Raw genomic sequence first — 22849 nt, 5'->3', positions numbered from 1 at the left:
CCTACACCACCCGATGTCACAGGAAGGCCATAAAGATCATCAAGGACAACAACCACCCGAGCCACTGCCTGTTCACCCCGCTATCATCCAGAAGGGGAGGTCAGTACAGGTGCATCAAAGCAGGGACCGAGAGACTGAAAAACAGATTCTATCTCAAGGCCATCAGACTGTTAAACAAACACCACTAACATTGAGTGGCTGCTGCCAACACACTGACTCAACTCCAGCCACTTTAATAATGGGAATTGATGGAAATTGATGTAAAATATATCACTAGCCACTTTAAACAATGCTACTTAATATAATGTTTACATACCCTACATTACTCATCTCATATGTATATACTGTACTCGATACCATCTACTGCATCTTGCCTATGCCGTTCTGTACCATCACTCATTCATATCGTTATGTACATATTCTTTATCCCTTTACACTTGTGTGTATAAGGTAGTAGTTTTGGAATTGTTAGGTTAGATTACTCGTTGGTTATTACTGCATTGTCGGAACTAGAAGCACAAGCATTTCCCAACACTCGCATTAACATCTGCTAACCATGTGTATGTGACAAATAAATTTGATTTGATTTTGATTTGAGTTAGTAAATAAATAATTAAGCCAATTTGTATATCGCTGATTCATCATTTATTTTAGGGTTTGTGCAGATATCCAAGGATTTTGCAACATTCAGAATGAGACTGAAGGTAAATTCATTAATGACTGATCGATGACTGAAATATTTATATCTTTAAGAGTTCATTCGGAAAACGGTAATTCGTTAAATCAAATTTTTCTCTATGGTGCCCAAGATTGCTAATGAGTTCATTGTTACAGGATTAATTTAATCATCGTAATAATTAAACATAGTTAATTGATTTGATAAAGTAATTGTCATCACAGTAAATCCAGTGTTGTCTCTTTACTATCCTTAAGGGTCTCTTTTCCAAGCTTAAAAAGGATAAACATTCACATGCAACACCATGGGCCTGAAAGGTTGAATACATTGACCATGTTGTCAATCCAGCATGACTTCTGCCACGTTCAAATCAACTGGAAACTCAGAACTAGGGAATCTCAGACTTCAGTGAGTTCAAGACAAGTGGGCACTCTGAGAAAAACGAGCTTCGACCGGGAAAACACATTTTGAACGGTCATCCAACTCGGAATTCCAAGTCGGGAACTCTGGCCTCTTTCTAGAGCTCTGACCTGAAGATCACTGACGTCATGATTCAACCTTGTTTTTTCAGAATTCCCAGTTGTCTTGAAAGCACCATCAATCCAGAGAATGCCAGACTTTGATGACAAAATTTGCCAACAAGAAGGACCGCCATGTCATTTTCCTGTTCAAGTGAGCACAGAACAGCAAGGTGAGTCCAAAAATGTATGCTGCTGCATACATTATGTAATATGCTAGGGAGATATGTATACTGTAGATAAGAAAGTAATGCTAAGTGTATGTTGTGTAGCAAGCTGTTAGTAGCCCATGTGCCTCACCCCAACAATTTGGTCCCTTTCCCCCTCATAACTTAGCCTACTATTCTGACTTGGTGGTACACATGTAGCCTATAGCCTGTGTGATGGAAAATGTTATGTTGGTGCTTTTCTAATAACCAATTTCTGTGTTCATGCAAGTGACTGATTGAACAAGTCCTCCATATCAGTATCTACAATTTGACACTATGCGCATAACCTTGTTTTGAGAAAGGGATATTTCAGTTTCAAGGTCTCAGCTTATAGAGAAGAAGAGATGAGGTATTGGTCTGTCATATGCATGACCCAGTATTGGTCGGTCACATGAATAAAGCAAACGTTAATGATGAATTAATGATGAATAAGCTAAATCATTCAAATATAACTTGTCTATATATAAGAGAACTAACGGGACTGCCCCGGGTGAAGGTCCTGATCGACATGTATACTTGGTGCATTGAGTTGGTTGGAACCTCTCCAGCTCACTGATAATAAAGGATGATTCATTTAAGATTGACTTTGAGTGTCCCTGTGTAGAATTTCCATGACACCTGTTTTATAAAATGTCATCATCAAATATTGTAAGAGCTTTCATTGTCTGCTTATATGCCCCCTTTATTTATCCTACAGTACTGACTTGGTGTACAGGGAGAATAATGTAAGAACGCCCCATGTTCTGAATTCTGTCGCTGTACATTTCAAAAGTGTTGAACAAATAGTTATATTGACTGCGTCTGTCTTAGCTCGCTAATTAACATCTTAATCTAAATTATGGATAGCCTCTTATCCGCTCATCGTTCCTTTATGCTGTCGTGTCTCTAGTATGATTAAATGAGATGACATGCAATTTTCTAATCGGTTACCTAACGTTTAATTATTTGATTAAATAAATCAGGCAATAACTAACTCATTAGGAATCCGGAGCACCACGGAAGCATTAGTTTATATAGAGTGGTTATCTCCCGAATCCATTCTTTAAAATCTGAAGATATTTTATATCAATAGCAGTCTATCATTAATTATTCTATACCTTCTATCAGTCTCACCTGAACGTCGTAAAATTCTTGGTTATCTGCATGAACCCTAGCATAATTTATGAATCAGGAATATACAAACTGGCATAATTCATTATTTACTAACTAACTAAATAATCACAGAAAAACATCACAAACAAACAGAAGATATTGGTTACCAACAATGGTAGAAAAGTGCCTAGTGGGCTAAGCCGATATGACGGCTTGGTAGACAAAGGGAAGGGCGTGGGACTGAGAAAGACTGGGAAAGACAAATGGATTCATTACACACAGTCTATAATTATATTAATTTAAATGCTAATCGTTTGTACATGAACGGCCGCTCATTCGAGAATAATTGCAATGTATACACAGTTGAAGTCGGAAGTTTACATACACCATAGCCAAATACATTTAAACTCAGTTTTTCCCACTTCCTGACATTTAATCCTAATAGAAATGCCCCATTTTAGGTCAGTTAGGATCACCACTTCATTTTAAGAGTATGAAATGTCAGAATAATAGTAGAGATAATTATTTATTTCAGCTTTTATTTCTTTCATCACATTCCCAGTGGGTCAGAAGTTTACATACACTCAATTAGTATTTGGTAGCATTGCCATTAAATTGTTTAACTTGGCTCAAACTTTTCTGGAGCCTTCCACAAGCTTCCCAAAATATGTTAGGTGAATTTTGGCCCATTCCTCCTGACAGAGCTGGTGTAACTGAGTCAGGTGTGTAGGCCTCCTTGCTCGCACATGCTTTTTCAGTTCTGACCACAAATCTTCTATAGGATTGAGGTCAGGGCTTGGTGATGGCCACTCCAATACCTTGACTTCGTTGTCCTTAAGCCACTTTGCCACAAGTTTGGAAGTATGCTATGCATTGTCCATTTGGGAGACCCATTTGCGACCATGCTTCAACTTCCTGACTGATGTCTTGAGATGTTGCTTCCATATATCCACATCATTTTCATCCCTCATGATGCCATCTATTTTGTGAAGTGCACCAGTCCCTCCTTCAGCATGATGCTACCACCCCCATGCTTCACGGTTGGGATGGTGTTCTTCGGCTTGCAATCCTCCCCCTTTTTCCTCCAAACATTGGTCATTATGGCCAGACAGTTCTATTTCAGTTTCATCAGACCAGAGGAGCATTTCTCCAAAAAGTACGATCTTTGTCCCCATGTGCAGTTGCAAACCGTAGTCTGGTTTTTATACAGTGGTTTTGGAGCAGTGGCTTCTTCCTTGCTGAGCGGCCTTTCAGGTTAAGTCGATATAGGACTCGTTTTCCTGTGGATATAGATACTTTTGTACTTCGTTTCCTCCAGCATCTTCACAGGGTCCTTGTTGTTCTGGGATGGATTTGAACTGGATTCGCACCAAAGTACATTCATCTCTAGGAGACAGAACACGTCTCCTTCCTGAGCGGTATGATGGCTGTGTGGTCCTATGGTGTTTATACTTGCGTACTATTGTTTGTACAGATGAACGTGGTACCTTCAGGCGTTTTAAAATTGCTCCCAAGGATGAACCAGACTTGTGGAGGTCTACAATTTTTTTCTGATTTCTTTAGATTTTCCCATGATGTCAAGCAAAGAGGCACTGAGTTTGAAGGTAGGCCTTGAAATACATCCACAGGTATACCTCCAATTGACTCAAATTATGTCAAATCGCCTATCAGAAGCTTCTAAAGCCATGACATAATTTTCTGGAATTTTCCAAGCTGTTTAAAGGCACAGTCAACTTAATGTATGTAAACTTCTGACCCACTGGAATTGTGATACAGTGAGTTAAGTGAAATAATCTGTCTGTAAACAATTGTTGGAAAAATTACTTGTGTCATGCACATTGTAGATGTCCTAAACGACTTGCCAAAACTATAGTTTGTTAACAAGAAATTTGTGAAGTGGTTGAAAAACGAGTGTTAATGACTCCAACTTAAGTGTATGTAAACTTCCGACTTCAACTGTATATTTACGCCGCCCGTATGTCGTTGTTCTCTGTTGGAATCCTCGACCGTCCTGTAGGTGGTTAGAATGGATACTTCAGAGTAGAATAGAATAGATGCTTCGGTGGTTGTCTGTATTCTCGTCCTAGGTTTACGTAATTTATAGCTGCAGACTAGTAATTGTGTCTAAGATTCGCCCTTGTTCTGTAGGAATCGAGTTGAACCATTTCCAGCCGTGTAGCCAATGCTCCACGTGGTATAGTCTTGTCTTTTGGTAGAGTTGTAGTTTAAACCACACATACCAGCATCACCCCGCATGTTTCGGTCTTAGAAATTCAATCATTTGCAACTTTAGCTTACACCGGGGTTTGCGTGGTCTGGTGTGAATTTCATCAGGGGTGGGTTTTATACGTTTCAGTAGAAAAGGGACGGTTCCATGACGCCTAATGACTGGGCTCACGAGGGTGTGGCCACGGACTAGTTCTTAATTACATCTTTTAATAAATAGTTTCATGTTTAAACACATACGTTTCACAATATTTAGATGCAAACCTGACAGCTGGGAAATGTACACTTTAAGAGAAGGCATTGTGTGTTTCCTGTCCTTCATGAGATCACCAAATGAAACACACTCAACATAACTATCCCGTAAGTGTACAAGGATCATTCCCACATTCTCAAAACTAGAACGAATGTTTCATTCTCCCATTTTGGGGATTTAGGAGTTTGGCGAAGTGAAGTCCTTCGTTCTCGCTCTCTCTCTGAATACTGCATGGTAGGTTCTACCCTGCATTTATGACCTGAGGTGCTAAACCTGGTTTAGGAGAGAGAGTGAGGGGGGGGGGGGGGGGGGAGAAGCCACGATCTACACCCAGAAAGGGCCACGTCATGATAGTGTCGTAGTTTGTACATCTTAATTGTCAGCTATGTTTGCCAATAAATGAGGCTGAATTAAGACTGCTGATAGCCAGGTGTAGCTGTGGTAAGGATTCACTCCATAGTGCTAAAAAGAAAGCTCTGCTGTTGGGACAGCTTTATGTAGGCTCCAACAGTTTGTGGACACTGTTTTTCACCGTTATAGTGCAATTCATGTATTGTTTAGTGTTGTGTAGTGGCTCTGCTGGCGTGCATCTACATGTTTTTGTTTTGTTTTCCCCACCAAGATTTACATGATAAAATCGCCACTGTCCCCGCCAGATTCGATAAAAAGATGAGGGATGGGGCTGGAGAAATGCAAACTGTAACGATTCTCTTCTTGTGAAGTAGAGGCGGACCAAAGCGCAGCGTGGTGGTTGTTCATTGTATTTATTGACGACACTATACATGAACAAACTAACGAAAAAAAACAAGAAACGTGAGAACTCAAAACAGCCCTGTCTGGTGCAAACACAAAAACAGGAACAATCACCCACAAACACACAGTGAAACCCAGGCTACCTAAATATGGTTCCCAATCAGAGACAATGACGAACACCTGCCTCTGATTGAGAACCATATCAGGCCGAACATAGAACTAGACCAAAACATAGAAAAACAAACATAGACTGCCCACCCAACTCACGCCCTGACCATACTAAATAAATACAAAAACAAAGGAAATAGAGGTCAGAACGTGACAGTACCCCCCCCCAAAGGTGCGGACTCCGGCCGCAAAACCTTGACCTATAGGGGAGGGTCTGGGTGGGCGTCTGTCCGCGGTGGCGGCTCTGGCGCGGGACGCGGACCCCACTTCGCCATTGTCTCAGTCCGCCTTATTGTCCGCCTCCGTGGCTTACTCACCATGCCCACCCCTCTCAATGACCCCACTGGACAGAGGGGCTGCTTGGGACAGAGGGGCAGCTTCTCGGGACAGAGGGACAGCTGCTCGGGACAGAGGGACAGCTGCTCGGGACAGAGGGACAGCTGCTCGGGACAGAGGGACAGCTGCTCGGGACAGAGGGACAGCTGCTCCGGGCGGAGGGGCTCTAGCGGCCCCTGGCTGACTGGCGGCCCCTGGCTGACTGGCGGCACTGGCGGCCCCTGGTTGACTGGCGGCGCTGGCGCTGGGCTGACTGGCGGCACTGGTGGCCCCTGGTTGACTGGCGGCACTGGCGGCCCCTGGCTGACTGGCGGCACTGGCGGCCCCTGGCTGACTGGCGGCACTGGCGGCCCCTGGCTGACGGGCGGCATTGGCGGCTCCTGGCAGGCGGGCGGCACTGGCGGCGCTGGGCAGACGGGCGGCACTGGCGGCGCTGGGCAGACGGGCGGCACTGGCGGCGCTGGGCAGACGGGCGGCACTGGCGGCGCTGGGCAGACGGGCGGCGCTGGGCAGACGGGCGGCGCTGGCGGCGCTGGGCAGACGGGAAGCTCCGATGGCGCCGGGCAGACGCGAAGCTCTGGCAGAGGCGCCGGGCAGACGGGAAGCTCCGGCAGAGGCGCCGGACAGGCGGGAGGCTCCGGCAGAGGCGCCGGACAGGCGGGAGGCTCCGGCAGAGGCGCCGGACAGGCGGGAGGCTCCGGCAGAGGCGCCGGACAGGCAGGAGGCTCCGGCAGAGGCGCCGGACAGGCGGGAGGCTCCGGCAGAGGCGCCGGACAGGCAGGAGGCTCCGGCAGAGGCGCCGGACAGGCGGGAGGCTCCGGCAGCGGCGCCGGACAGGCGGGAGGCTCCGGCAGAGGCGCCGGACAGGCGGGAGGCTCCGGCAGAGGCGCCGGACAGGCGGGAGGCTCCGGCAGCGCTGGAGAGGAGGAAGGCTCTGGACGGATGGGCCGGAGAGACAGCCTGGTACGGGGAGCTGCCACCGGAGGGCTGGGGTGTGGAGGTGGTGACGGATAGACCGGGCCGTGCAGGCGCACTGGAGCTCTTGAGCACCGAGCCTGCCCAACCTTACCCGGTTGAATGGTCCCGGTCGCCCTGCCAGTGCGGCGAGGTGGAATAGCCCGCACTGGGCTATGCAGGCGAACCGGGGACACCGTGCGCAAGGCTGGTGCCATGTAAGCCGGCCCAAGGAGACGCACTGGAGACCAGATACGTAGAGCCGGCTTCATGGCACTTGGCTCGATGCCCACTCTAGCCCGGCCGATACGCGGAGCTGGAATGTACCGCACCGGGCTGTGCACCCGCACTGGGGACACCGTGCGCTCCACAGCATAACACGGTGCCTGCCCGGTCTCTCTAGCCCACCGGTAACCACAGGAAGTTGGCTCAGGTCTCCTACCTGGCGTAGCCATACTCCCTGTTAGCCCCCCCCCAATAAATTTTTGGGGCTGACTCCCGGGCTTCCATCCACGACGCCGCGCTGCCTCCTCATACCAGCGCCTCTCCGCTTTCGCCGCCTCCCGTTCTTCCTTGGGGCGGCGATACTCTCCTGGCTGAGCCCAAGGTCCTTTACCGTCTAATTCGTCCTCCCATGTCCATACCTCCTCGCGCTGCTCCTGCTGCTGCTTTCTCCTTTGCCCATTACCACACCGCTTGGTCCTGTTGTGGTGGGTGATTCTGTAACGGTCTCATGTTGTAGCTTCACGGTCGTATTTGGTTTATTGTTTTCGTTACTCTTTTGCATAGTGTTCAGTCTTTCTTTATTAAAGATTCACCATGGACACTTACCACGCCGCATATTGGTCCTCTGATCCTTCTCGCCTCTCCTCTTCAGACGAAGAGGAGGACGATCGTGACACAAACACACTAATCCATTGACGATGCTATGGATACAAGGACTGACCATCCATTATATAAAAATTACATTTTTAACCATGTTTTAAGGCTATATACACGTGTTTGTTTACATTTACTTTGGCTTAAATCAAGCTTATATTTTGGGTTCTAATGGGTTACAGAACAGTTGAACTAAGCTCATGAGGCATTTATACGTTATATTCTTCAAGAATAAATGGGTACATATAATGAATTTATAAATCCAAAAATGGATGTAGCAAATAAATATTACCTGTTTAACAGGCAGTTGCCTTCATACAGGAGAACTATCAAATCAAACTTTATTTGTCACATGCGCCGAATACAACAAGTGTAGACTTTACTGTGAAATGCTTACTTACAAACAGTGCAGAACTTTGTCGCCATTTGAATGTGCTCCATTAACCTGTCCCCCAAAATAAGGTTCTGTCCACTGTTCCTCGAATGTCCCGCAAAATCATTCCCTTGTCCCGCATTAGTTTTTCCCCCAGATGTGGTCACCCTAATTCCAACGGTGGAAACATTGCTACTGCAACACACTAACACCATCTTTTCACATGTGAGAAGAATTTCATTATTTCAACCCCACATGAGATTTTCACATGTGGAGGATTCTTACATGTGAAACCGCAAATTAGATTTTCACACGTGATTTTTTTTCACATGTGAAAATGCAATTCCACATGTGAAAGTCAGATATTCACACAAAGTTTTTTTTTTACATTTGTGAAAGTGCATATCCGATTATCACGTGAATGTTTTTAACATGTGAAATTTCACATGTGAAACTGTCATTCACATGTGAGGTGATAACATGTTATTCTCTTCACATGTAAAAAGGTGGTGTTAACATGTGAACTCTAAATTCAGTAAATGTGAAAACAGATATTTCACATATGAAACTGCAAATTTGACATGTGTTTTTTTGTAGGGGGAGTAAGGTTGTAAAACTCCAGAACCGTTCCCAAACTTCCCAGGTGTTCCAGAAATCCTGGTTGTAAGATTCACAGTTGGAGGATCCTCTCCCTGCTTATTCCCTCCTAATTCCAGGGAGATCCTCCAACCAGGATTTTTGCAAAACCTGTGCATTTTGGGAAAGTTTCCGGAATTTTGCGAACCTACTCTCAAGTTAGGCCTTGGCCCTAAGTTAGATGGGTCAAGCCTACTGACAATCAGAGCAATAAGGAAGCACGTCACCCTCTTTCAATTCCTGGATACGGGGCTTGTCGCTAGGGCCACTTCCTTGTAAAGCTCTACTACGCAACCCGTCTGAAGGACCCAGACATTATTAATTGGGTTGGGGCCAGATAGGATGTGTTTTTTCCATTTGCTCGTGCTCTGCTGCGCCGCAGTCATATCTGACAAAGATCATTGCAAGGTGTCACAACAGTGATTTAACCTTGCCAAATTTAAAACAGGAGAGATTATTTCACAGAAAATAACAATGCTCTTGAATTTTGTCGGAGTTTAGATTGACGAAATGTTGCTAACAGCTAATTGCTGTCTCATGTCTCTTCATTGAGCAGAGCAGCCAAAGCAGAGCCATTACTATGGATACTCACAGACTCAGAGCCGGCATGAGCAGAGCCAATACGGGGCAATTTGAACGTGATCCATTAATCTACCCCCAAGAAATGTATTCTGTCCACTGTTCCTCAAATGTCCTGCAAAATCTTTCCCTTGTCCCGCATTTGACCTTTTTAGATGTGGTCACCCTAATTCCAATGGTGGAAACATTGCTACTGCAACATGTTAACACCATCTTTTCACATGTGGGGGGAACATTATTTCAACCACACATGGGAATTTGCAATTCCACCTGTCCAAGTGCCATTTTCACGTGGAGTGTGATTGAAAACATGTTATTCTACTCACGTGAAAATATGGTTTCATGTGAAATCTTAACTCAACATGTGAAAACAGCTATTTCACATGTGAAAATGTGATTTTTGGAAAACCTGTGCAATTTGGGAAAGTTTCTGGAATTTTGCGACCCTACTCTCGATTTAGTCCTGGGCACTAAGTTAGAGGGGTCATGCCTACCGACAAACAGAGCTACGAGGAAGCCCGTCACCCTCTGCTCTTTCACTTCATGGATACGGGGCTTGTCGCCGGGGGCCACCGCCTTGCTCATGACGGTAAGGGCGTTTGCGTGAGTAACAGAACGCACGGTGGCGGCGGCCAACCAGGGCAGACCGAACAGGGCCGAAACCCCACCTATGGCCACGATGATGAGCAGGTCCAGGTGGAAGCCGGAGCCCTTCAACAGCATCCGTTCCTTCTTACTGACTATCAGCCTGATGGAAGGAGATAGACCAAAGAGAGAAAGAGTGTATAAAAAGAGAGGAATGTGGAGGGAGAGGGATTGAGTGAAGGAGAGAAAGAGTGAGGGGGTAGGGAGAGAGAGAGATTACTTGTATTACTCCATGATATGTAAGATGGAGGTAACGGGTTGTATTACTCTATAATATGTAAGATGGGGGTGCAGAGGTAACGGGTTGTATTACTCTATAATATGTGAGATGGGGATGCAGAGGTAACGGGTTGTATTACTCTATGATATGTAAGATGGAGGTGCAGAGGTAACGGGTTTTATTACTCTATGATATGCACATCTCACACTACGAGAGCATTGCAGATTTTTTGCTGATAAAATCAAACATGTTTGAAAATATTGGGACGTTTGGGACTGCTCAAAGACGAGATCAGTAGCCCTCAGATTTCTTCTCTGACCCGTTCATATTAAACGAGCACTGGTGAGAGCCGCGCGCCCTTAGCAACGACATGGGGATTTTGTCTCCGATTTCAAAAACTTATCTCGGAAAGCTAAATCATAGCCTTGTGTACACCCGGCTTACGTGGTGATCTGTGTCTCCATGAAGATGAGGATGAAGACGAGCAGGGCAGGTAAGATGCTGGTGGCCATCATCCAGACAGGGAACTGTCCGTCCGAGCCCAGCGGGGGGATCAGCCACTGCCGCTTTTCAGGACTGGTCACCGAGAAGCCTGTGGGCACGCTTAGCTTCTGAATAGGGTGGAGTGGTCAAAGGGAAAAGGTTAGCCTGGGCTATTCTCACTTCTGATTGCTCTCTTGACATTTGATCTTGACCTATATCTCACTTGGGTGTAGGTGTCTTTTATGCTGTAGTCCACCAACACCATGATGAGAATCGCGATGGGAACCCCGAAGTCTCCAATCATCCTACGGAGCTGAGACAAAGAACATGCACAAGTCAGATTTAATATAAAACGGATGCTTACTGCCACATGCATTAAAGCTGCAATATGTCACTTTTTGGACGACCCAACAAAAAAAAAACATAGAAATGAGAGTCATAGAACGGCCACTGTTATCAAAAGCAAGTATAAGAAGCGGTACATCTGTTCTGTGTTCACTATTTCTATGCTTCCCAGTCTTAAATTTAGTTTCTGCATCTTTTACTTTCAGTTTTGTACACCAACTTCAAACACTTGAAAATACCATTTATTTTGGTTATGGAATATATATTTCACAACAGTTTAGATGGTACAATGGTTCTCTACACTATACTTGCTTATTTTGTCACAAACTGAAATTAGGTGAACTATTGAATTTTATCAATCAGGAAATGGCATAGCAATGTCTGCATAGTGCACCTTTAATGCATTTTGAATAAGTATTTTTTAAGAGCCAATACTGTATGGCTCTGGTCAGGCAGCCCAGGCTTAATGTACTTACCTTGCCTGGGAAAAAGGAACTGTTCTTGAACTTGCGCAGGTAAAACGCAATGAAGAACGTTCCGGACATTAGCACCAACGTCAGGAGGGCTGTGTTGGGCTCCCCCACCACCTTGCCAGGCACGCCAACCACAGTGTCGTTGCATGATGAGGATGTCCATGTGTCGTTGACCAGGTAACAGCGTTGGAGAGGATGCTCTTGAAAGATCTTGGTGGGTTTTTAGTCAGACAGGCACAGACAGACACACAGTTTTCTCATGAGTCTCATACATTCCTGCACCATTTCATCTGTGTCAGGTGTGCGATAGATGACTTCCGTTTCAAACACTCTTGACAGAGTCATAATGCATGCAGCGGTATGCTAGCAATAAAAGCTATGAACTTGTAGGCCAGTGGACAAGCAAGCCCAATCAGCTCCAGCCCAGTGTTAAAGGGCGCTCCTCCTCTAAACCTCACCTTGCCCAGTTTCGAGAAGGTCTCGTAGATGAAGATGAGGGAGATGAGGAAGGAGAAGATCTCCTGGGTGAAGCGCGTGACGAAGCGGACCAGGAAGCTACCTTCAAAGGCCACTATTATGACCACTATGAGCACCAGCCAGAAGCCAATCCACACCCGGCCCGTCAAGTACTCTATATGGTTGGCATTGCAGAACTGCAATACAGAACCACGAGGCAACTTTGGATTATGTTCAAGAAAGTGACATTATCATGCACACATTGCAACCATATTCCTTGAATACCTTAAGGGAACATTTTGACATTCGCCATATGGTTACTGAGAAAGTCCATATTGCAAATGTACAGTCCCTTACCAGACGTCCGAAAACGTTTGTAAAATTCGCGGACAGCGTCGGGCCGTGCGGCAGGGCCGGATCTACCGGGAAGTCATCAAACAAACTCTCTCGTACATTCGGTTTCCGTTTTTATAAAATAATCAAATTTTGGTCATTTTTCCGCTGTCCCAATAAATCCCACAAGAGGGCGAATGGAATCATATTGCAAATGTACAAAACATCACGAATCACAACGTGGCCTTATTTCCAAAACGGAAAAGACTTCGAAGACAAAACTTGGTGAGCGTAGGTTTGGCATAATGGGCAGTTGGCCCCGAACAAGATGGCGTCTAGGCCTCAACGGTTTATGAGTTATGGCCATTTTTCTGGGATTAAAGGTCCAAAATGAAAATAGAGCAATAATTTTTCCGCTTCACGTCAAAGTCAAGGAGCCTCCGGTGTCAATAAAAAAAAGAACCAGCCATTTATCTATCGTCGTTTAAGAGAAATCGTACAATGTCAAATTGGTGATGTTCAAAAATAGTTTTGTTTTTTTTAAACAGCTACAGATCCAGTTGCAGGGTGTTCATACGAATCCTTTTAAAGTGTGCTGCGGAGCTCTGCGAGATTCTGTGATTTTCTGAAATAACACACACTCACTAAACCCTCCGTAAATAACTCAGGTCTAAACGTAAAGACTTAAAACTCAGGATTCTGTAATTGCCTACCCCAAGGAGGATATGTGTTCACTTTCAGCTTCCTGTGTAAACCGAAAGTGCCTTAAAATGGTGTCATAGGTGCTGTTTCCAAGGGTTAAAAAGGTCAGATCTTTTCAAAACTTCATATGTGTGATTAGGCAACCCCCATGAACTGTAAGTCAGTCATTTCTCCCAACAGATGTCAAAGAAAAGCTCTCTCAAACACACACACACACACAGCAAGGATGGAGTGACAAAGTGCGGTGCTTAAAGACACACAGAGCCTGCAATGGGATTTCCATATTCTCTAGGCCGTGCCGAGTTCAACGAGATGCCCCGCTTGACCGTAGCTCGCTCTGAGTGCAGCGACCGTGAAAAAAAGTAGGCCCTAAATGTCATTTGCTTTTGGGTGACAGTGAGAGAACCGTTAGGGTGAGAAGCACAATTCGACCTCAGGTACGATCCTGAGGTCCTCCCAATCTGTGCAAGCCTAACCTTGACCGTGTGGCATTAACCCTTAACAGTAAAACAGGTTTTTTTGATCTCACAGATTAAAATGACATCTCTCCCCATAGGAATACATTGCCTGCTCCTCTAAAGTCAACCTGAAGCCTATGTGGGTTATGAATGCCTTATGAACCTGTCTTCGATGACAGTCCATCAGGACACTATGAGGTCTACCTGTGTCGATTCTAAGCTTCCTGAAGCAACCGGAAGTGGTTAAAATCACCCTAAACATGTTTTTCCATACCCAACCAGCAGTTTGTGATAAATAGTGCATTCAACCCTGTGTAAATCGGTCAATTCTTAACATAAACACTTAAAGTTCAGGATTCTGTAAAGGCATACCCCAATGAGGATATGTGTTTACCTATAGCTTCCTGTACCAACCAGGAAGTGCCATAATTGGTGTCTCGGGCTGTTTCGAAGGGTTAAAAAAGTCAGATCTTTCCAAAACTTTATATGTGTGATTAGGCAACCCCCATGAACTGTAAATTAGTAATTTCTCCCATAAAATTTAAAAGAAAACTAAATCACACACACACACACACACACAACTTGGAAGGAGGGGCACATTGGGGTGCGTAGAGACATACACTGTCTGCACGTGCATTTGCAATATGATTCTATAGTGAAAATAACATCACCAACTGGACATGATGAAATCAACACAACGAGTTATGGAAAGGAACAACTATCACTGCCCGGCCATCCCGAGCTCATCAGGCCAGTCAATTTTGCATTTCTGCAGGATTTTTGAGCATGTCAAATTCGTGATGGTAAATGGCAAATGGACATAACATCCTGATTTGGCATTTTCAAATCTTTCATATTGCATTTGGACATTTCTTATGGCATTTGGCCAAAAATAAAGTGTATTTTGACTTTGACTTTTGACTTCCTATGAAATCATATTGCAAATGGACAAAACATATTCCTTATGTACAAGTAAAAAGAAAATAAAATTATGATAATAAAGTTTTACAAAAGTATATTCATACAGTTCTTACACATGATTAATTGACAAAAAAATCGAAAGAATTTCGAAAAACAGTCCAGAAAGCAATTTTTACGGGGGTGATACGTTTTTGAAAAGCAGTTCACATTTTCGACATTTGACTTCCTATGAAATCATATTGCAAATGGACAAAACATATACCTTATGCACAAGTAAAAAAAATAGTTTTTTTAAATGATGAAAATAAAATATGACTAAAGTATGTTGATACAGTTATTATATGTGTGTAATTGACACAACATTCTAAAGAATTTCGAAAAACAGTCCAGAAAGCACTTTTTTAAGGGTGTGTGAAGTTTTTTCAAAATTTCTGCTATATTTGACTTTTGACTTCCTATGAAATCATATTGCAAATGGACAAAACATATGCCTTATGCGCAAGCAAAATTAAAATTAAAAAAATTATGATTCATGCAGTTCTTACACATGTGTAATTGAAAATGTTCACTTTTTCAAAATTTAGCTTTTGGATGTTGACTTGTGTTGCATTTGCAATATGAAAAACCACGGTGGAGCGCGCTCACCACCTGTTGGATTTTTAAAGTGTTACACCTGGCATTTGCCATATGGCATTTGCAATCAACTTTGAACGAAACGACGCCGAATTGAGTGGTATTGGACACCGTGTATATGGTTTGTCCAGTGCCAATGACTTCCCATTCATTTTTGTCCATTTCAGGGGGTTGCACCAGCTAGGGTTGCAAAATAACTGAAACTTTCCCAAAGTTCATAGTTTTTTTCATTTAAAAGATTTCTGGAATTAGGAAGGAATAAGCAGGAAATCCTTCAACTGGGAATCCAGTAATTCTGCAACCAGTTTATTACTTGTAAATGCTAAGGGGGAGTAACAGAATGGAAGAATTGGGTTAGTTGCTCACTGAGTAGAAGGCCTCCTCAAAAACCAGGAGGGGTCCAGAGAAGCCCACCACCAGCAGAGGCTGTGCCCCCAGGAGGGAAAAGATGACCCCCTGCATCGCCGTGGCGATGATCAGCTCCGACACGCCAATCAACCCCCCTGTTTTCTCACCTAGAAGAAGAAGAAGAGAGGAAGGGATGGAGAAAGTGAATACCAACTCAAAATGATAAAGCCAACTATAGACTATCCCTCTTTTAAGCTTAATTTCTATTTTGTAATTGTCCCTCTTCTTTCCCTCCCCCCTCCTTTCTTCCCTCCCCCAATGGGGCTCTGAGTGACTGACCCAGCAGTCCTCCAAAGGTGACAGCGGGCGACAGAGCAGCGAAGTAGATGAAGATGATGGCAGCCATGCACTGGGGGTTGAGTGCATCACGGAAGTCACTGGCATATTTGGGGTAGCGCCGTGCAGCGTCACTGATCAGCCCCCCAAACAGGTGGCCCGACCGGCGCAGAGGGTCATCCCCAGGTTTGAAGGGTGCCTGCAGAGCTGAGGGAGGGAGGGAGGGGGTTATTTGCTGGTCAGGTATCCCTTAAGCTCCTTCCTCCAGTACATGTCTTTGTCACCCTTGTCCATAGGACCTTTGGGTTTTTTGGCCAGTAGTTTGCCCTTCGGTTCCTCTCTATAGTATATGTCTGTGCATATCTGAGTGTATCAGTGTATACCTGTCTCTATTACCTTTATCCTTTGGGCTCTTGGGCTCTTTGACCTTGAGCTTCTTGCCCTGCTGCTCCTCTCTCTTGTGGAGCATCTCTCTCTGGAAGCGGGCCACCGAGCGAAGCAGCTCCTCGCCGCCCACCTCAGACGGCGGCAGCACAATGCTACAGTCCAGAAAGCTGTTGATGGCGTTCAGCAGATCCTGCCGCTCGTCCGCCATGTACGCCGCCTCGTGGAAGTGCTGCGGTAAAATAATAACAATAATATATGCCACTTATCAGAGTTATTCAAAGTGATTTACAGGACAGTGAGTGCATACATTTTCTGTATGTGATCCCTGTGAAAGTTGAAGCCACAATCTTTGTGTTGCTAGTGCCACGCTCTTACCAACTGAGCCACACAGGGCAGTATGGGTTACCCAACGGTTAACTCGCCTTGTCAGACATAAGTGTGGAGATGGAGCGGCCGATCTGGTGGTAGTCGATGTTGGCGATGGGCGGGCCCATTAGAAGGAAGAGGAAACGTACAGGGACGGGCACCTCCAGCACAGACTCCAGCAGCACGGCTTCCTGCAGACGCACAAAAGCCATGGATGGCTGCTCCAGGAAGGCCACGGTGCCTGCGAGAGACAGTTATTAAATGTAATTGAACTTTAATGATTCGAGACAAGCAACACTGAAACATGCAAGAGAGCACCAGCTGTTCCGGACGAATGTATGATCACGCTCTCCGTAGCCGATGTGAGTACGGCCTTTAAACAGGTTAACATTCACAATGCTGCAGACTGATTACCAGGACACGTACTCAGAGCATGCGCTGACCAGCTGGCAAGCATCTTCACTGACATTTTCAACCTCTCCCTGACCCAGTCTGTAATACCTACATGTTTCAAGGAAACCTCTGCAACTGGATCCTGGACTTCCTGACAGGCCGCCCCCAGGTGGGGAGGGTAGGCAACAATGCATCCGCCAAGCAGACCCTCAACACGGGGGCCCCTCAGGGGTGCATGCTTAGTCCCCTCCTGTACACCCTGTTCACCCACGACAGTTTGTTAGGCCTGATCACCGATGACGATTAGACAGCATCCCATGAGGGATGAGGTCAGAGACCTAGCAGTGTAGTACCAGAACAACAACCTCTCCCTCGTAGACTATAGGAAACGGAGGGTCGAGCGCGCCCCCATTCACATCAACAGGGCTGTAGTGGAGCGGGTCGAGAGTTCAAGTTCAAGTTCCTTGGTGTCCACATCACTAAGGATGTATCATGGTCCACACTCACCAACACAGTCGTGAAGAGGGCACGACAATGCCTCTTCCCTCTCAGGAGCCGCAAAAGATTTGGCATGGGCCCTCAGATCCTCAAAAAGATCTACAGCTGCACTATCGAGAGCATCTTGACTGACTGCATCACCACTTGGTATGGCAACAGCTTGGCATCCGACCGCAAGGCGGATGTGCGTACAGCCCAGCACATTACTGGGGCCAAACTCCCTGCCATCCAGGACCTTTATACCAGGCGGTGTCAGATACTTTTTCAAAGACTCCAGCAACCCAAGACATAGACTGATCTCTCTGCTACCGCACGGGAAGCATCAAGTCTGAACAGCTTCTACCCACGAGCCATAAGATTGCTAAATAGTAAGTTAACTAGTTAACCAAATAGCTACCCAGACTATCTGCATTGACCCCCTTTCTTTTTTTACACTTTTTTCTGTAGCCAGGTTATTCACTGTTAGTCATTGTGCATTTATTATTAATTGTATTATTAAGTGTTTTACTTTTCTATTGTTTCTCTATTTTCTTTGTCTCAAGCATGTGACAAATAACATTTGATTTGATTTGAATAGTAAGGCATACCTACGAGGACGACGGTGGCCTCTGCATTTTCCGGAATCTTCTCCAGCAACTTGAGCTCATGTTTGGACTTGGACCTGTGCATGCCCAATTTGTGAGGATTGTCTTTCTGTAGACGAAAACGTAGTTTAGACACCAAAAACCCACACACACTCAGACAAAAAAAACCCATAAACAATCACCTAGACAAGTGGATAAAGATGAATGCGTACACCCACCCAGAAACACAACTCACACAACACACTACTACACAAACAGAGTTCACAAAAACGCTCAGAATCACAAACTCAACCCACACACTCCCAAAAACACAGCCACACTTTCAAGTGAAGACCTCGCTCTTCTCCATGTCAATGCGGGTGTCTGGAAGGATGCAGGCGGCCTCTCCTCCACCTACGACAGGGTCAATGACAGAGGGCTCGGCTTGGCCTATGTGGTTGCTGCTGCTGTGGTGGTTCACCATCAGGGAGGCCAGGCTGGCGGCAGAGATGTTCTGCGTGAAAGAGCTGTGCTCTTTCTCGTCGCTCGGGTGACTGCAAAGGAGAGAGGGAACGCCTGAACTGAGTTTGTGTAGAAGTACCAATGACGTATATAAATACTGTGAATACCGTAGGTAGCAGGGTAGATAAAGGATTACATACAGCAAGACAAAAAGAGATACCTGTGTTTAAGTAGTAGGGCTCTGAGGACATTGGCCCGGTCCTCCACTTTGATCTGGTCAGAGATTATCATCTGCTCCACCACCTGATGGGCAATGCCAGGCAAGGTGTGCTGGTTCAGGTCCAGCAGCACCGCACCTAAAAAACACCCCCCAAAGTGCCCCTTTAATGCCACAAACGCTACTTCATTCTCTTGCTTTTCTCATCCCTCGATTTGTATTTATTCCTCCTTTTTCTTCCCCTCCTCCCCAATCTCTTCCTACCCTCTCTCTTCATCACTCCTTTTTCTCTTTTCCTAACTCACCCACTCCCTTCCCTCTTTCACCCTCTCCTTTCCCAACTCCTTCTCCCCCTCGCCCTCTTTATTCCCACCTAGTCCCTACCTTCCCCTCCTTTCTTTCCTCACTTTCCCCTCTTTCTCTCACCGTGGGAGATGGTCTTGCGGAGCTCCAGAAGACTACGGAAGGAGAGTGAGGCAACGTGGGGTTTGCCCCAGCGGTCCGTCTCCTCCTCCACGTCCTCCTCAAATTTGATCCAGCGGGCCGTCTCCCGCCACTGCAACTCCTGGTTCTTATCCATCACCAACTCGTTCAGCTCCACAAACACCTGGGAGATTATATATATATATATATATATATATATATATATATTTTGCAACTCTGTGAAATCCAGACAACTGCTTCCTGATTGTCCATTGGGCCAGGTGTGAATGTTTTGGAAGTCTTTTAACATATCCCAACCAGTTTGAAAACAATGTGAAGCCCTTGATGGCCCATCAGCAGGCAATCGCGCATACCAAGTTGAGAGCCTGTGCGAAGGTCTGTGAGATGGTTTCTCAGTACTCCTTTTTACATAATACAGTAGCTTAACAGGAATGATAAACCGATATCACAATATGCCTTGCACAAATCGATATCAAATGAATTATCAATGTTTGTGCCCAACACTATTCTTTATAGTACACAGTAGTACGGATCTGAAACATCTAATCTAGAAACCATCTAATCTCGAATCCAACTTCAGATAGGAAAACAAAAAGAAGAATTTTTAACACCCCAGACACAACACACAAAAACACAGCAAACATTTGGGTGGAACACGGGGTCTTTCTGTAGACGAACAGGGGGGTTTAGAAAGTCACACACAGATTTTCCCAACATTTTAGGTGAGTTCCAACATTGGACCATACTTATTAGTGTTTCTAGTGTTATTACTCTGAGACCAAGAAGAAACCCAAAAGTTTCCACATCAAAAACAAGTGTTGTATCAAGCAGACTAAGCTCCCACGAACAACAATAACACGTTAAAACAGGTGCATGAAGATATTATGGCAGCATCCAGCATGCATCAAGTGTCTACAAACACACCATGCTGTATAGGTGTGGTGTTAGAAGGCAATTAACTGCACTCCAAACCAATCTGAAGGCTAACACAGCAAATCCAAAGTTACCCGGGCTAAAACCAGGTTGTACTGGTTCAAAACGACCCTACCTTCTGGTGCCGTGCCATACGCCCCACGAACTCCAAGCGAAGCATTCTGTCCGAATGCGAGGAGGACCGATACTCAAGCACTGGCTGGGTGAGTGAGAAGCAGAGATACTGACAAATCTAATAGGGCAGACTTACCTTACACACACTAACACACAGTTACTGGCTCAACAAGAGAGCTCATGTGAAATGGTCTGTCCATTGATTTACGTTCACTCTCACACACACCCACACGAGAGTTATGTTTACCTGGCTACCCTAATACAACAAACTTAACTCCCTCGCTTACTTCCTAGAGCCCCTTGTGTCGTGTCACCTCTCCTCTTTTTCTTGTGGCATGTGAAAGGCGTTCCTAAGTTCATTTTTAACGTCTCACCTTTCCCTGACTGACTTAAGTACCAAAGCAGGGAGTTAATGTACAGGTGAGACATGACTTCTTAACCCAAACTCTCCATGATAAAAACAACTTGACATGTGTTACTCGCGTCACTGCCTGTTACTTATGACCAGCAGTAACACTACTGGCCTACACCAGTGGGGGGCAAATGAAATGTAATAGCATACAACAATGTTATGTAAGTCTATGATAGACCATTCCGGTGAAGTGGTAGCAAAACATGGAATTGGGCCAAAATCACTGCCCATTAAACTCATTACCCTCTTGTTCCATGGTACCCACCTCATGTGGGGTACGGTCCAACTTGCAGCAGTGGGCACTAGGCTCCTTGTGGTCTTTGCTGATGTGCACCACCTGACCCTTGTTGCTCTTCCTGACCAGGTGACGGCGCACCGCAGGCACATCCTCAAACCTGTGACCTAAGGAACATGGGGACAGAGAGATAGAGAGATGGAAAGAGAAAAATATAGAGAAAGTTACTTTCTTGTCCCAAACTGATTTTCTCCTTGTTGAGTCATCAGATCAGGTACAGCCATATTTTTTCATGACGACATCTAAACATTTGGGAAAGACACCATATTTTGGTTGTTATCTGACCGGGTTACAAGCAGTTAAATATGTATTTTTGTGGTCGCTGAAATTATGTCTAAAATACCTCCTATTACATTCAAATGACGTCACAAAAGACTTCAGAATAACGTCATTGCAACTAGTTTTGCCACCTGCAGTGTGTTTTAACAAGTACGGTGAGAACACACTCATATTCCCACAGGAGTACTTTTCTAGAAAATAACATTTCAGGATTGGCATAGCAATAGGAAAGCTTCCCAGGGAATCTTTGTGAGACTAATGTTTTAAAGCCCAAAGAAAACAAATGAACATTTGTCAAGACTAACCCCACCATCATCAACGAGCCAACATTTCTTCACTCACTTCACATAGCTCAAGTAGAGGCTAAGTACATGGCTATCTCATTAAGATAATGGTTAGCAAACCATTGATATACATTTTTAACATGTTGATCTGAATGACAAACTTGCATATTCTATTATAAGTTATAACAGTATAATAATTATGTAATTATATATGATGTCATGGATACTCACAAAGAAATTGCCTCTGACTCAAAGAAAAGCGCAGTTGCAACGTTTTGACTTTCAAAACAGAGAACCAAACCATGCTTCCAAAATGAATGATTGTTTTCCAAAGAATGACATATGGGCACACGTCACACACACGCTCACAGACTTTTATCTGAACATGAAACAAACAATGGAAAACTGGGAAAGAACTCTGGTGGTGGGCAGCTATGGGCTCTTTGAAAATGTTCACATTCCAACGGTGCACACTGAGCATGTGGGATGGACGGCCTTGTTTTCTTGTACACAGAACAATAAATTCCGTATTAGGATCAGATTTAAGATAACAAATGCAAATTGACTGTGGAGAATGGGCTTTTTGTGTCGAAATATCAAGGTTTTGAAAGCTTTCCATAAGGGTAAGGACAATGCAGATATAAAAATATGTCTTGGTCAAGTCATTATTGAACAACATTCTTTCATTGTTTCTTCCTAGTGATGATTTCATTCGGATAGGTTATCCGTGAAAGTTACTGACAAATACCCTATAGATTAACATGGCATTTTTGTGACATCATACTACTGTAGAACTTCTATGACCACACAGTGGTGTGATATAACTTCAGATTTTACTATGACATCATTCTTGCATTCTTACATATGGGAAGTCATTGAAATTATGCTGCTATGATGTCAAAGTAATAGCAAAGGTATAGTCCCAGTCAGTACTACAATAGAAAGTTGCCGCCCTGCCCATCTGTGGGGAAAACAACCCATGGTTACCTTGGTTACCCCATTGGCTCTCAGCAAAAATCATTCCCTGATTACAACAACAACATTCTCTGATTACAACCATTCTCACTACTTAGAAAAACATAATATTGTAGGGCTTCTGTAAGGCGTGCGTACTGGCGGTAGAGAGGTCAGGCGCAGGAGAGAAAAGACTGTGTTACAACGGCGCAGTTTAATGAATAAAATCACAGTGAACAAAAA

General features: G+C 44.8%; 1 protein-coding gene across 4 annotated transcripts in view; it reads right to left on the bottom strand.

Moving 5' to 3' along the window:
- LOC110529974 (anion exchange protein 2) overlaps positions 1–22849 on the bottom strand; it is a 53904-nt gene that overhangs the window by 5737 nt on the left and 25318 nt on the right. For 3 of the 4 annotated variants that reach the window (XM_036985514.1, XM_036985513.1, XM_021612676.2), the window contains 15 exons: positions 21060–21196; positions 20384–20467; positions 19318–19498; positions 18895–19030; positions 18568–18766; positions 18237–18342; positions 16815–16999; positions 16402–16621; positions 16009–16212; positions 15688–15836; positions 12277–12471; positions 11822–12028; positions 11224–11313; positions 10962–11128; positions 10147–10400 (listed from right to left, as the gene is read on the bottom strand). In XM_036985514.1, coding sequence (XP_036841409.1) covers positions 10147–10400; positions 10962–11128; positions 11224–11313; positions 11822–12028; positions 12277–12471; positions 15688–15836; positions 16009–16212; positions 16402–16621; positions 16815–16999; positions 18237–18342; positions 18568–18766; positions 18895–19030; positions 19318–19498; positions 20384–20467; positions 21060–21196 — 2514 coding nt within the window. The remainder of the gene's footprint in view (positions 1–10146; positions 10401–10961; positions 11129–11223; positions 11314–11821; positions 12029–12276; positions 12472–15687; positions 15837–16008; positions 16213–16401; positions 16622–16814; positions 17000–18236; positions 18343–18567; positions 18767–18894; positions 19031–19317; positions 19499–20383; positions 20468–21059; positions 21197–22849) is intronic. The other variant, XM_021612678.2, reaches the window with a different exon arrangement.

The sequence above is a fragment of the Oncorhynchus mykiss genome, chromosome 8 (genome assembly GCF_013265735.2).
Source record: "Oncorhynchus mykiss isolate Arlee chromosome 8, USDA_OmykA_1.1, whole genome shotgun sequence".
Lineage (NCBI taxonomy): Eukaryota > Metazoa > Chordata > Actinopteri > Salmoniformes > Salmonidae > Oncorhynchus > Oncorhynchus mykiss.
This window is presented reverse-complemented; position numbering and strand designations above follow the sequence as displayed.